The sequence below is a fragment of the Geotrypetes seraphini genome, chromosome 3 (assembly GCF_902459505.1).
Source record: "Geotrypetes seraphini chromosome 3, aGeoSer1.1, whole genome shotgun sequence".
Lineage (NCBI taxonomy): Eukaryota > Metazoa > Chordata > Amphibia > Gymnophiona > Dermophiidae > Geotrypetes > Geotrypetes seraphini.
In genome coordinates, this window is record NC_047086.1 from 405,096,699 (window position 1) to 405,112,053 (window position 15,355).

The 15,355-nt window shown below is 43.4% G+C and overlaps 1 protein-coding gene across 1 annotated transcript in view; it reads left to right on the top strand.

The window, feature by feature from the left end:
* The first annotated feature begins 1,452 nt into the window (after positions 1-1,452).
* The window catches only part of MRPS18A (mitochondrial ribosomal protein S18A), a 41,478-nt gene continuing 27,575 nt past the window's right edge, over positions 1,453-15,355 (top strand). The window contains exons 1-3 of the mRNA XM_033937861.1: positions 1,453-1,604; positions 1,724-1,755; positions 11,595-11,702. Coding sequence (XP_033793752.1) covers positions 1,502-1,604; positions 1,724-1,755; positions 11,595-11,702 — 243 coding nt within the window. The 5' untranslated portion in view covers positions 1,453-1,501. The remainder of the gene's footprint in view (positions 1,605-1,723; positions 1,756-11,594; positions 11,703-15,355) is intronic.

The following is a 15,355-nucleotide window of genomic DNA, read 5'->3' on the forward strand; positions in this document are numbered from 1 at the left end:
GGGTGAGTCGCTTAATCCTCCATAAGTACCTGTATCTATGTACATAAGAACATAAGAAGCGCCATCTCCGGATCAGACCTTCGGTCCATCAAGTCCGGCGATCCGCACACGTGGAGGCCCTGCCAGGTGTACACCTGGCGTAATTTTTAGTCAAAAAAAATAAATAGAACCAAGAGAGGCTGTTAAATAAATCTATATCCACATAGCACAACCTCAAGAGTATAGGATAACAAGTCCAAGTGTTACTCTTAAGGGAGAAAAGACCTCAGTGTCTAATAGGGAAAATCAAAGCAACCCATATAGACAGGCTAGTTGCAAATATCACTTGCAGCCAGCAGACACATCCTCGGTCAAAAACTCCCAAAAAGTTGAGGACACAATTTCACAGTGAATTTCAACAGTCTTAATTCTAAGTCTCAAAAAGTTTTCAAAAAAACACTTATCTGAAAATTGTTGTCTTCTCAATCAAATTGCAAACACAAGAACTTGATCCGGAGCTTGGAAGCAGGAGAAAATCACTCCATAGGAGACAAACTCAGAGCATAGCAGCTACTAAATATCACAATTTTTAGTCACCCATATCCTTCTATGCCTCTCGTAAGGAGATGTGCATCTAGTTTGCTTTTGAATCCTAGGACGGTCGATTCCACAATAACCTCCTCTGGAAGAGCATTCCAGGTGTCAACCACTCTCTGAGTGAAGCAGAACTTCCTATTAGTCCTGAACTAGTCCCCACTTAGCTTCATTCCATGTCCTCTTGTCTGTCAAACTGGACAATGTAAATAGTTTTTTCTGCTCTATTTTGTCGATTCCTTTCAGTATTTTGAAGGTCTCAATCATAAAAACTGCCATCTCTGGGATCAGACCTTCGGTCCATCAAGTCCGGCGATCCGCACACGCGGAGGCCCAGCCAGGTGTACACTTGGCGTAATTTAGTCACCCATATTCCTCTATGCCTCTCGTAAGGAGATGTGCATCTAGTTTGCTTCTAAATCCTGGAACGGTGGATTCCGCAATAACCTCCTCTGGGAAAGCATTCCAGGTGTCAACCACTCGTTGCGTGAAGCAGAACTTCCTGATATTTTTCCTGGACTTGTCCCCCCTTAGCTTCAGTCCGTGTTACATTGCCCATTCCTTGCAGAACCGAGTGCCAATCCCTTTCCTTTTCTTGAGAATGATGTTGCTCTGGAGTAGGATGTTGCTCCCTGGAGGTCTAGGACCAATCTCTGGGATGCTGCCCGTTGCGCGTGCGCACCCTCCTCCCTTGTGCCTCTAGTTGTAGCTGTTGCTCATTGCGCTCCTCGCCACCCCGTCGGTTCTCCCTCTGACGTCACATCCCATGTGCGGCACCTGGGCCAATGGGTGGCGTGCTCCTGGGTCGGACGCTGTAGCAGCAGGCAGGGGAGCTTCGCGCCTTTTCTAAGCCCCGCCCAATCCAAGATGGCGGCAGGTGAGGCGGAGAGCGCGTGCGCGCGCAAGCGGAAGCGGCGGTTGAAGCAAGATGGCGGCGCGGCCGGGGCTCTGGTTGGCCGGGCGCTGCCTTTTGTCGGGGCTCCTGTCGGGCCGCGGCTGGAGAACGACGGCGGTGCGAGGGCTGAGAGAAGGTGAGCGCGGGGGGGGGGGGTCTTGGAGGAGGGAGCGGCTTCGCTCCCGCCCTCCTAACCACAACACTCACTCACTGACTGACTGACTTACGCGTTCTCTCTCTCTCTCTCCCCCCCAGTTGTGGAAGCGAAAGACGGCAAGGCGACAGTGGTACGTATTGCGCTTTCCTTTTGGGCTCTTTGGAAGGCAGTCCGAGCTAGAAAGGGAGAAGAAACATAAGGGAAGGGGCAGAAAGCGAATAAAAAGATTGTAAAGGACCCCCTCCCCCAGCTTTACTCACTGTGACCTGGATGTGGGAGAAGACATCACTGCTGCTGCTCCTCCACCAACCCCCCTGGACATAAAAAGGGGAAAGCGAAATGGGGCACCACCCCACTGAGCCCCCTGCGCTCGAGGCTTCTGCAGGATGGCCAACAGCTACCACAGAAGTGGAGAATGACATGATGGGGAGGGGGGGGAATGCTCACTGCAGGCACGGGGACGAGGCCATCCACCCCCCCCCCCCCGTGGAGCGGTGAATGGCCTTGTCCCCGCAGTTAAGGGAAGGAAGACGCAAGGCCCCCTCCCTCTGGCCAAATCTATCTCTCTCCCTCCCCCTTACCTTCGCGGCGCTTTAGAAAAGAAACTTACTGAACCCAGCAAAGCCTGCAGTCACCTGTGTGTGGGCGGAAGCTTCTCCTCATTGCGTCAGAGAAGAAGCTTCTGCCCACACACACGCAACTGCAGGTACAGGCAGGCTTCAGTAAGTTTCTTTTCTATAGCGCCGCGAAAGTAAGGGGAAGGGAGGGGACCATGCGCCTTCTCTCCCTTAAGTTCTTTACTAACACACCACAAAAGTAAAAGGGAGGGAGGGAGATTCTCAGGGCGGTGAGGTGGCGAGAGGGAAGGATGGTGCTACGGGGATGGCGGTGAAGGGGACAGATTTTTTTCCCCGTGTCATTCTCTACACAGAACGCCTCTCATCTGCAGACCTCAGTCTGCTTGTCCTCCATCCAGGCAGAGCTGGACAGGGAAAGGGATTGGAACTTGCTCTACCTTTTTGTAGTTATACAGTCCCTATCTGTCCTGGTGGGCTCCCAATCTATCTAATGTACCTGGGACAATAGAGGATAAAGTGACTTGCCCAGGATCACAGGAAGCAGCAAGGGGTTTGAACCCACAACCTCAGAGTGCTGAGGCTCTAACTAACCACTACACCATACACTCCTTCCGACGTGATGAGCTCTTAACACCAAAATCAGTCAAAATACCGTGATAAAGATAAACTAAAGGGGCAGCAGAGCCCTCTAGTGAAAGAGGAGGGATTCAAAAGCTAGAGTGCATTCCTTCTGCATGGCTTGTGAGCACTGGGATCTATGCAGAATGAAACACCTAGAAAAGGAGATGCTGAACAAGGGGAATGATAGGTACAGAGATTGAATATGCATGGATAGTGAGCAAGGAGAAAGAAGAAATATCAAATGGGCAGGAGACCCTGGTAAGCAAATTATGAGAAGACAGGGCAAGAGAAACCAGAGCCCAAAACCAGCATGATTTGAATAATAAAAAGATCAAACAAAAGAAAGACTTTGTCCCTGTGTCATTTTCTTTTTTTTTTTTGTAAATCTTTATTGATTTTTCTTTCAAAAAACAATGCATTAAAATATACATAAACATAGTTAACTTCAAAATTGCATTTTCATCAATCATAGAAATACTTCAAAAACATTTCCCTCCCACCCCATTATAAGCACAAAACATAATGCGTTACTTAAATGAAAATCATATTGAACATATTAATCAAAGATGACATCAAAATATGATACCCCTCCGCCCGCCTACCCACCCTCCCTGGATGTGTAATTCAAATAATAAAACAGAAGAGTAATCCAACTAATCAACTTTAACAAAATTTATCAGTGGACTCCAAGTTCATTTAAACAACTTATGATTGCCCAAAATGTCTGAATTCATTTTCTCGTATTTGTAGCATAAACATAAGGAACATAAGAAATGCCGCTGCTGGGTCAGACCAATGGTCCATCCTGCCCAGCAGTCCGCTCACGCAGCGGCCTTCAGGTCAAAGACCAGTGCTCTAAGTGAGTCCAGCCTCACCTGCGTACGTTCCAGTTTAGCAGGAACTTGTCCAACTTTGTCTTAAAACCCTGGAGGGTGTTTTCCCTTATAATAGACTCCGGAAGAGCGTTCCAGCTTTCCCCCACTCTGGGTGAAGAAGAATTTCCTTACGTTTGTACGGAATCTATCCCCTTTCAACTTTAGAGAGTGCCCTCTCGTTCTTCCTACCTTGGAGACGATGAACAGTCTGTCTTTCTCTACTAAGTCTATTTCCTTCAGTATTTTGAACGTTTTGATCAAGTCCCCTCTCAGTCTCCTCTTTTCAAGGGAGAAGAGGACCAGTTTCTCCAATCTCTCACTGTATGGCAACTCCTCCAGCCCCTTAAGCAAAAGGAGAAATTAAGCCGATCTCAATTTTTCCAGTTTTTAGTAACCATTTGCATGGCTATCCCGGTCATGATGGAAAATAATCTACTTTTATATTTGTCCAAAGACAAAAGGTCGTGTCGTGGGAAACACATTCTAATCGAGGGATTACAGCCCTGATGAAACCCGTGTTGGGTGAAACATGTTGGTGATAGTATCCCTTAGAATGGACCTGTATAGCTAAGCTAGTATAGCTCTTATCTACAATAAGTTTTACTTTGGCACTGTTGCACTTTATGAAAAACTAAGATATTCAAAAATTTAAAAACAAAACAAAAATGGCCCGGTGAGGATATAATGTATAAATCCAACCACTATGAAACATATTTGAGTGGCTGGTGGCATTTCTGAGGGTCAATTGCATAGTAACATAGTAGATGACGGCAGATAAAGACCCGAATGGTCCATCCAGTTTGCCCAACCTGATTCAATTTAAAATATATATTTTTTTTCTTCTTAGCTATTTCTGGGCGAGAATCCAAAGCTTTACCCGGTACTGTGCTTGGGTTCCAACTGCCGAAATCTCTGTTAAGACTTACTCCAGCCCATCTACACCCTCCCAGCCATTGAAGCCCTCCCCTGCCCATCCTCCTCCAAACGGCCATACATAGACGCAGACCGTACAAGTCTGCCCAGTAACTGGCCTAGTTCAATCTTTAATATTATTTTCTGATTCTAAATCTTCTGTGTTCATCCCACACTTCTTTGAACTCAGTCACCGTTTTACTCTCCACCACCTCTCTCGGGAGCGCATTCCAGGCATCCACCACCTTCTCCGTAAAGTAGAATTTCCTAACATTGCCCCTGAATCTACCACCTCTCAACCTCAAATTATGTCCTCTGGTTTTACCATTTTCCTTTCTCTGGAAAAGATTTTGTTCTACGTTAATACCCTTTAAGTATTTGAACGTCTGAATCATATCTCCCCTGTCTCTCCTTTCCTCTAGGGTATACATATTCAGGGCTTCCAGTCTCTCCTCATACGTCTTCTGGCGCAAGCCTCCTATCATTTTCGTCGCCCTCCTCTGGACCGCCTCAAGTCTTCTTACGTCTTTCGCCAGATACGGTCTCCAAAACTGAACACAATACTCCAAGTGGGGCCTCACCAATGACCTGTACAGGGGCATCAACACCTTCTTCCTTCTACTGACTACGCCTCTCTTTATACAGCCCAGAATCCTTCTGGCAGCAGCCACTGCCTTGTCACACTGTTTTTTCGCCTTTAGATCTTCGGACACTATCACCCCAAGGTCCCTCTCCCCGTCCGTGCATATCAGCTTCTCTCCTCCCAGCATATACGGTTCCTTCCTATTATTAATCCCCAAATGCATTACTCTACATTTCTTTGCATTGAATTTTAGTTGCCAGGCATTAGACCATTCCTCTAACTTTTGCAGATCCTTTTTCATATTTTCCACTCCCTCTTCGGTGTCTACTCTGTTACAAATCTTGGTATCATCTGCAAAAAGGCACACTTTTCCTTCTAACCCTTCAGCAATGCCACTTACATACATATTGAACAGGATTGGCCCCAGCACCGAACCCTGAGGGACTCCACTAGTCACCTTTCCTTCCTTCGAGCGACTTCCATTAACCACCACCCTCTGGCGTCTGTCCGACAGCCAGTTTCTGACCCAGTTCACCACTTTGGGTCCTAACTTCAGCCCTTCAAGTTTGTTCAACAGCCTCTTATGAGGAACTGTATCAAAGGCTTTGCTGAAATCCAAGTAAATTACATCTAGCATATGTCCTCGATCCAGCTCTCTGGTCACCCAATCAAAAAATTCAATCAGGTTCGTTTGGCACGATTTACCTTTTGTAAAGCCATGTTGCCTCGGATCCTGTAACCCATTAGATTCAAGGAAATACACTATCCTTTCTTTCAGCAACACTTCCATTATTTTTCCAACAACTGAAGTGAGGCTCACCGGCCTGTAGTTTTCTGCTTCATCCCTGTGACCACTTTTATGAATAGGGACCACATCCGTTCTCCTCCAATCCCCAGGAATCACTCCCGTCTCCAGAGATTTGTTGAACAAGTCTTTAATAGGACTCGCCAGAACCTCTCTGAGCTCCCTTAGTATCCTGGGATGGATCCCGTCTGGTCCCATCGCTTTGTCCACCTTCAGTTTTTCAAGTTGCTCATAAACACCCTCCTCTGTGAATGGCGCAGAATCTACTCTATTTTCTCGTGTAACTTTGCCAGACAATCTCGGTCCTTCTCCAGGATTTTCTTCTGTGAACACAGAACAGAAGTATTTGTTCAGCACATTTGCTTTCTCCTCATCACTCTCCACATATTTGTTCCCAGCATCTTTTAGCCTAGCAATTCCATTTTTTATCTTCCTCCTTTCACTAATATATCTGAAAAAATTTTTATCTCCCTTTTTTACATTTTTAGCCATTTGTTCTTCCGCCTGTGCCTTCGCCAAACGTATTGCATTCAATACTACGCTGGGAAAATTACCAGGGGGTCTTAGTAGTGACCAGCCCTTGTATTATGTGTTGATTTCTACGTTCCCATCTTTATAGACTTTTTCAACTATATAGTTTGCACTAATTAGCCATAATGGGGACATAAGTTGTCATTCTAAAATCAGCCAGTTCGGAAGATGCTCCAAAGCTTAAGGAAAGATCCAATACATACCCTGCCGCATAATGAAAGCTTAATGGTATCTATAGAAATTTGGAAAATTTCCCCCCCCCTGCCGATTGTGGTTTTTGCAAGATACTAAAGCAATTCTAGCAGATTTATCCAGCCAAATAAATTTTGGAAGGATCCCATTCAATTTTTTATAAAAGGACCCTTGAAAATAAACCGGCATCATACTCATTTGGTAGCAAACTACAGGCAAAATCATCATTTTGATGGTTTGGACTCTCCCCCACCAAGAAAGATGTAATGGGTTCCAATGCTCACACCTTTCTTTGACTTTCAATAATAGGGATTTTTCATTTACTGTCATTGTGTCTTCCAAAGTTCTTTGAATCATGATACCTAAATATTTTATACCCTCCTCCTTCCAGAGGAATGGAAATGGATCAAATGAGCCTTTTGCACAATGTATGTCATTTTCTGGTCATGATCACTGTTCTCCATCTACTGCAAGGCAGGAAGCACTCATGCAAGTCACGTTTCAGCAAGCCAGAGAATATCACAGTCCAACTTTGTAACCAATCCATGGTTAAAGATGAAGATGAAGGCCTCACCTGCCATCCCCCAAACACGGTGACCATCTTAGTTTTTCTGATTTTTTTTTTTAACTTCTCCAGTAGCTTCAAATCTCCTCAAAACTGGCAGGGATGGATTCTTCAGGCTCCTTGACTCCTAATTCATTGTGTGGTTGGTCTACAAATTGAACTTTTAACATAAGAACATAAGAGTAGCCTTACTGGGTCAGACCAATGGTCTATCAAGTCCAGTAGCCCATTCTCATGGTGGACAATCCAGTTCCCTAGTTTTAGACAATTACAGTTAGTTTATTTGATATACCCCTGGTATTTGGGTTCCTCACCTCCAAAAACCCCTTTGTTTAATTTTCTGTGGTTTTATTTAGTTCTCCAGGACCGTTTTTTGGCTCTAAAACGCTGCCGCAGCAGCAATCTTGGATTTACCAATTTGATTTTAAAAGCCCCTGTCTCAAAAACAGTTTTGCTTAAAATCATTCCAGATGGACTCTTCAGGCTTTTAATATGGATTCATGCCAGATTTACACTGGATGGTCAGCTGAGGAGCATCCATGATTCACGTGCCATGAGAATGCTGGGCTTAACCCTCTCTGGTTTCTCCAGAGCATCCTACTTGCAGGTGTCTCGGATTGGGGGTCAAAAATTCCCCCTAGAGCCCTCCAGTAGCAACTTGGTGGATTTGGCGAAGCACAGATGCACAGACGCCTCTAGACCTATGAGTAGACAAGGTGAGTTGTGCAGGAGTCCTCGGGGTTTCCTGTTCAGGGGTTTACTCCAGATTTTGTGAGTTCCAATGTTCACAGCTTCAGGGGCTGCAGGCACCATCTGGGGTCACACCTGTGATTGTGCAGGAGGGTTCGCCCTCTCAGAGCACAGTTCTCCAGCTTAAGAGTCATCTGCAAAACATAGAGGTCCAGTCAGTCGGTGAAGGACTGGGAGGAATGTGGATCAAAGTCAATGCCCTGAATTACCCCAGACTGAATCTTCAATTGTGAAATTAAAACACCAGATTTAGGAGATCCTGGCGATGCCAGCTCCCACAGCTTGGCACTATCTGCAGGTGCTTGGGCCGATGGTAGTGACCATAGAGGATGAAAGTTCATCTACATCCTCTTCAAGATGCATTTTTGTTCCACTGGTCAACACAGGCAAATTCTCTGCAGAAACCACTGACCTGAATGGCGGAGGCGCATCAGAATTTGCATCTGTGACTCCGGCCAGAGTCGCTGGTAAAAGGCTTACTGCTCTGCCCTTGGGTGATCCTGACTACAGATGTCAACCTTTATGGCTGGGGGGGGGAACATTGTGAGGGTCACTCAGTTCAGGGCTAATGGTCGCCCTCAGAGAGAAAGTGGTCTATCAGCTGCTGTGAGTTGTGTGCCATTCATCTGGCCCTATAGATGTTAGAGAAAACCCTGGCAGGCAAAGCAGTCAGGTTTTTCTCAGACAATGCCACAGCGGTGGCCTACGTCAACAATCAGGGAGGCACCAAGAGTGCTTCGTTGAAATTGGAGGCCCAGTTTTTGTTTCGCTGGGCAGTAGCCCTTCTGTAAACTCCAGTGCATGTATCAGGAGTGGACAGTGTGGAGGCTGGCTATCTCCGTTGGCAGACCTAGATCCCAGGAAGTGGTTCCTAGCTCAGAGGGCCTTCAACAGTATTGTGCATCAATGGGGACGTCTGACATTTGATGGCATTGACAGCAAAAAAGTCTCTTGATTCTTAAGCTGAAGATTTGAACCCAGAAGTGCCAGCTTGGATGCTCTAACAGTAGCCAGAGAAAGGGTTGTGCCGGGACATTCAAAGAAAGCAAACCATTTAGGGTTGGTAATCCTGGTTGCCCCAGATTGGCTGTGTTGGCTGTGGTATGCGAATCAGGTTCAGAGGGACAAGTGTCTCAAACTCACTGCATCCCACTTTGCTCTCACAAGGTCCAGTTGTCCTAGGGGATCCAGAACACTTTGGGCTTACGGCAGTCTTAGCGCAAAAGAGCGTTGCTGGATGTTATAGCTACCCTTCTCAGATCTAAGAAATCAGAGGCTGTCATGGCCTATGTTATGGCTTGGAAGATGGGTCAGCACTGGTGTGCTAAGGAGAATGTGGAGCCAGTGAAGGCTTCAATGTCTATGGAACAAGCGTTTCTCCAGGTTGGTTTCGAAAAGGGTTTGGCTGCTGGCTCCATTAAAGTACACGTGGCAGGACACTCAATTGTGGAGTACTCGAGTAAAAAGGATTTCTTTAGGACTCAAGTAAAAAGGGGTTCTTTGGCCTCTCATACAGATGTCGTCAGATTTTGGAAAGAAGCATTGGAGCTGTTTCCTCCTTTGCGACAGGCATTCCCGTCATGGAATCTTAACTTTGTTTTGCAGACCCTCAGTAAGGCTCCATATAAATCTTTGAAAGAGGAGTCTCGGATGGATCTTACCATGAAGACATGTTTTTCTAATAGTGATTGCTTCAGCAAGAAGGGTTTCAGAACTACAAGCTCTGTCATGCAGTACGCCTTTCCTCAGGTTTATGAAGACGGGGGTCTCACTTCGCATGGTCTCCTCCTTTCTGCCAAAAGTGGTCTTGTCCTTCCACATAAATCCGGAAGTCCGACTCCCCACGTTTCATCCCAAGGGTTAAAAAAAAAAAAGGGACAAATTGCTGGTTGTGAGGAGAGTTCATCTCCTTTACCTTGAGGCGATGAATAAATTTTGTCTCTCAGATCACCTTTTTGTGCTAAGCCCTAGTTGCCTGGGTAAGTCAGCCTCTAATGCTTCTATTTCCAGATGGATTAGCACAGCTATTGCTTCAGCGTACATTGGGTGTGGTAAGCTTTTGAGAGCACACTCTCCAAGGAAATTTGTAGGGTGGCTACATGATTCACCCTTAGGAAATTTGTAGGGTGGCTACATGGTTCACCCTTCATACTTTTCACAAAATTTTACAGAGTAGACGTGGTAGTGCGAAAGGACACCGCTTTTGGATCCGCCGTGCCCACAGAAGGCTCATCTGCCCCACCCTAGTCTCAGGGGACTTCTTTGGTATGTCCCACTGGTTCAAGACTCATGTGCCTTTTGCACTAGAAGGGAAGATTAGGTTCTTACTTTGATAATCTTCTTTCTATTAGAAAGACATGCAGCATATGTCAGGTTTCAGTTATCCTGCTTAACTGTCTGACATGTATGTATTTCCTGATGTTGGTATTTGATGTCAGACTGATCTGAAGAGTACTGATTGATCTCTCTCTTCCAATAAGAAAAGCGAGAGGCTTGAGAGCTATATAGGTGTTAGTGCTGGTTGCACCCAGGTAGGTGACTTGTGGCTTGTTCATTTCCACCTTGTTATAATTATATTGGCATTGATTTGTTGCCTTTGAGTTGTTGCAGATCAGAACAGAATTTACTGTTCAGGGAGCATCCTGTTCCCGTTTCATTTCTCCTCTTACAGGAACAGTCAACTGCTTTGTTACAAATTGGGGAGGTGGAGCACAGCCCAGAGATGCAGGAGGTGGTGCCGAGAGGAAAAGATAGATGATGCCTTCTACAAACTTGCAAGTAAAGGAGAATAATCCACTGGTTCAAGATTCATGCCTTTCTACTAGAAAGAAGATTATCGAGGTAAGAATCTAATCTTACATCAGAGTACCTTATTTCTATAAGAGGATTTCACAGCTGCATGAGACCCATTTGATAACACACTGATAGAACTGTGCAGTGTGATGGTGAACTCTTAATCAGGTTTCTTGTATCCTATTACACGTTTACAGCTGAGAGTTCATGAAGGGCTACTGGAGATCCAAAACACCTGAAAAAATGATATCGATTGTCTGAAGCAGTGATAATACTGTGCTGTGATAACAGGGGAACAGAAAAGGCACATTCAAGGAAATTTTACCGTAACAGAAAGAATAAATAGTGTGCAGGGCTGGTTTCCCATGTGAGAAGCACAGGACTCCCCTTGCCTCTAAAGGGCTCTCTATTCTGTGCTCTCCTGCTGCCTCCCCCCACCCACTCACCCAAGGTTCCTGGATCAATTTCCTGGATCTAGAATGTGGAGGGGCTGTCCTTCAGTGCACTTCCCTGTCCCCTAGCCAGGGTTTTATATGCTGTGAGATGGCAGGGTTTATTTGACTTAAATTCCTTAAACCATGATTTTCATTGCTTGTTGGGAAGGTTCTGCACTGATAAATTGAAATTGTAGAAGGAATATCTGCCCAATTCAGCCCCTTTAAGCTTTCTACTCCAGCTGGTGGGCTGCTCCCTCTCCAGTCTTTTTAATACTGTTTTTTAAGCTGTGTGACTGATAAGCAATTTGATCTTTCTCTCTTTCCTAGATTGAAGGCAAGATTAAAGAGGATATAAACATTCCTGTTCTTCCTCCCAACCCATCAGGCCAGTGTCCAATCTGCCGCTGGAATCTGAAACATAAATATAATTACACAGTAAGTGTTATCACAGGCATTGGACCTATCAGAAATCATCAGGGAAATGCTAGTTTGAATGCTGAACTCTGCAGTCAGAATTGAAAGGATTGAATCATACAGTCACTAGCATAACCCTGAATCACTTTCTGAAAGTGCACATGCAAAGGAAAGGAATGAGAAAGTCAGAGACTTGAGAAATAAGGCGATTCTGTACAATTCTGCAAACATGTTAACAGTGCAGCACAGGGACAAGCGTAATTAGTAGAAAGACAGTTCTTAAATTAGTGAAACAGGTGAAATATTTTCTCACCCCAGGGCTGATCTCTGATTTATAGGTCACTGAACCAATTAGAAGGTAAAAAAGTAATCAGCTAATCTCTATTAGCTAGTAAGAAATAGTCTAAGAAATCCTTGGAGGGTAACATACAAAATAATAAAAATTAAAACATTACCATAGCCTAACATCGTTTTGAATAATAAAAAGATATGAATAATAAGCCTTACAAGATAACAAGCTTTGAATCCTAGAAACTAAGGAAATCAGCAAGGTCTCCGTATTAAAATTAGGACAAAAACCATGTTAAAAGGAATGAGTATAGAAAATGTATCTAGATTATCAGAAAGTTGTTTAGAGATTATGGATTCAATCATTTTTGTCAGTAACGGTATATTTGCAATAGGGCGATAATAAGATTGAATTGTTGGATCTAGATCTGACCCTTTCAACAAAGGGGTTAATGCAATATGACCCATTTGAGAAATACCAAATATAGTAAAGGTACAATCGTATTCTGTGAAGAACAATGTTATATAAATGTACATTGTAGATAGTTAAAGTAGGGGTTCATTCACACCAGAAATAACAAAAACAGGACAGTTGACAAAATCATAAATAAACGGAGAAAAATAAACCTCAATTGTGGGTCGCCGGGACTACACAAGTACCCAAAGCTCACCACCTCATCACGGGTTTATAAAAAAACTCCATACAGTTATAAGTTACTTTCATACTTCAACATCTCTTTAAAAGAATAGTTTTCAAAAAATTCTCAAAGGATTTGAATTTCAACGTCCTATAATTTTCTATAAGTAAGTGAAAAAGCCCCAAACTAACTATATGTGTGGCAATCAGCTACAGCTGTAGATAAATTCAAAACAGGGTCTAGTAGCGTGGCTATAAAACCTGCATAGTAGCGTGTATAAGAGAGTCAAACACTCATCTGAAGAAACATCTTCGTCCCGATAGAAAAGATCTTCTATTTCGCCTGAGAGCAGGCTACTTCAGGGGATTCGTTTACACCAGGTTATCTCCACGCTGTCAGCTGTATACCGGGCGGCCCAGCGTGGAGATAACCTGGTGTAAACGAATCCCCTGAAGTAGCCTGCTCTCAGGCGAAATAGAAGATCTTTTCTATCGGGACGAAGATGTTTCTTCAGATGAGTGTTTGACTCTCTTATACACGCTACTATGCAGGTTTTATAGCCACGCTACTAGACCCTGTTTTGAATTTATCTACAGCTGTAGCTGATTGCCACACATATAGTTAGTTTGGGGCTTTTTCACTTACTTATAGAAAATTATAGGACGTTGAAATTCAAATCCTTTGAGAATTTTTTGAAAACTATTCTTTTAAAGAGATGTTGAAGTATGAAAGTAACTTATAACTGTACGGAGTTTTTTTATAAACCCGTGATGAGGTGGTGAGCTTTGGGTACTTGTGTAGTCCCGGCGACCCACAATTGAGGTTTATTTTTCTCCGTTTATTTATGATTTTGTCAACTGTCCTGTTTTTGTTATTTCTGGTGTGAATGAACCCCTACTTTAACTATCTACAACGTACATTTATATAACATTGTCCATTTGAGAAATAGCCACTTGTGAGAATATGATTAATACTGTTAACTATGAGACAGCTTGAGAAGAGAATATGATTAATACTGTTAACCATGAGACAGCTTGAGGAGAAATATTGCAAAAAATATAGGATGGAAATGGATCTAATGAGCAGCTTTTGAGTCCAAATTTATCGCACAATTTCATCAACTGCTTGTCGTCAACAAGATCAAAAATGTGTCAGATTCTATCAGCTGGAATATCATTAAAGCTGTCTTCAGTGCAAATCAGATCATCCTCAGGTAAAACATGTGAAAATGAAGAACATATGGTTATAATTTTATCATTAAAAATTTTTGTCTGAGATTATTGCATGACAATTCAATCTCACTTGTAAGGGATTTTCTTTATCTAAATAAGGCCTTATTTTGATCTCTCGAGATATTTATTTTATTCCCATAATAGGTTCTTCAAGTTTTGTTAAGTTCCCGGTTATACTCTCTTTATTTTCCTTCTCCAATTTATATTATTCTCCTCTATATTATTTTTTTCCATTTTTTTTCTAATCTTCTGCAACTATAACTCCCAGTCTGTCCCTCCAAACAATTGTAAATTAAATACATATGGATCTAAATCACAGAATACTTAAATCTAGGATGAACAATTTGTATTATATACAGTATACATCAACTGTATGTTAATTTAGGATGAACAAACTGTATTATATGTACATCAACTTGTAATCCACTTTGACTTTTCTTATGTATGTTAATCTGTAAATCAAACAAATAATAAATCAAAAAAAAAATCAATGACGGAGACCTACAGGGATGCTGTAGAGAAGTCCCACCTCCAGTCTGGCAGTCTCTGTGCTGCCTTGAAGAAGGGAGGCCTTAAAGAAGAGCACCACCCTGGTGAAGTGGGAGTCATCTACTTTAATGGCCAAAGACCAAATATGCAACCTAGGAGTACTTCTTGATTCTAACTTATCACTTACCAACCATATTATCACTATCATATTATCACTTATCAACCAACTTATAACTTACCAACCATACTAGATGGGCAATTTGGCCTTTATCTGCCGTTATGTTCTATATCTTTCAAGAGGTCTCCTTCATTCTACTACCTCCGACAACTCTGAAAAATAAGAAGCTACTTCTCCGAACCCAACTTTACCCAACTTCTCTGTGCCTTCGTCCTCTCCCCATGGACTACTACTATTTATTATTTCTATAGCACTGAAAGGTGTATGTAGCGCTGTACATTTTAACATGCTCAGAAGAGATTACAATCTAATTTAGGCAAGACATTTCAGGGTTGGGGAGATAATGGTAGAGGAAATGATACAGTGGGTATAGGTATCTGACAGCAGTGAGTGGGAGTGACAGCGAAAAGTCTTCATCTCTAAAGAACCTTTGCACCCACGATCCAGTATCACAGGCACTAGCATTAGCTCACTGGCTACCAATAGCCAAATGTTGCATCTTCAAAGGCTTAGTGCTTGCATTCAAGTCCATTCAGAACATGATGCCCTGCTACATATCATCCAAACTCCCATCCTACATCCCAATCATATCCCTCCGCTCCCAGGAGGACACACGTCTAGTTACCTCCTGGTTGGAGCCTCTGACTAGAAACTGCCAGACACAGATCCTACTCCCATTTCTTACCAAAGTACTGGAATCAACTGCTTCCACACATCAAATCCCTTGAAGGATTTTTGAGCTTTAGGAAAATAATAAAATCCTACCTCTTCACCTAATTCCCTTGGCCTAATATCAATACGGTATAGCACCTAGATTCCCAACACTCTCCACACATCATCATTGTTAAA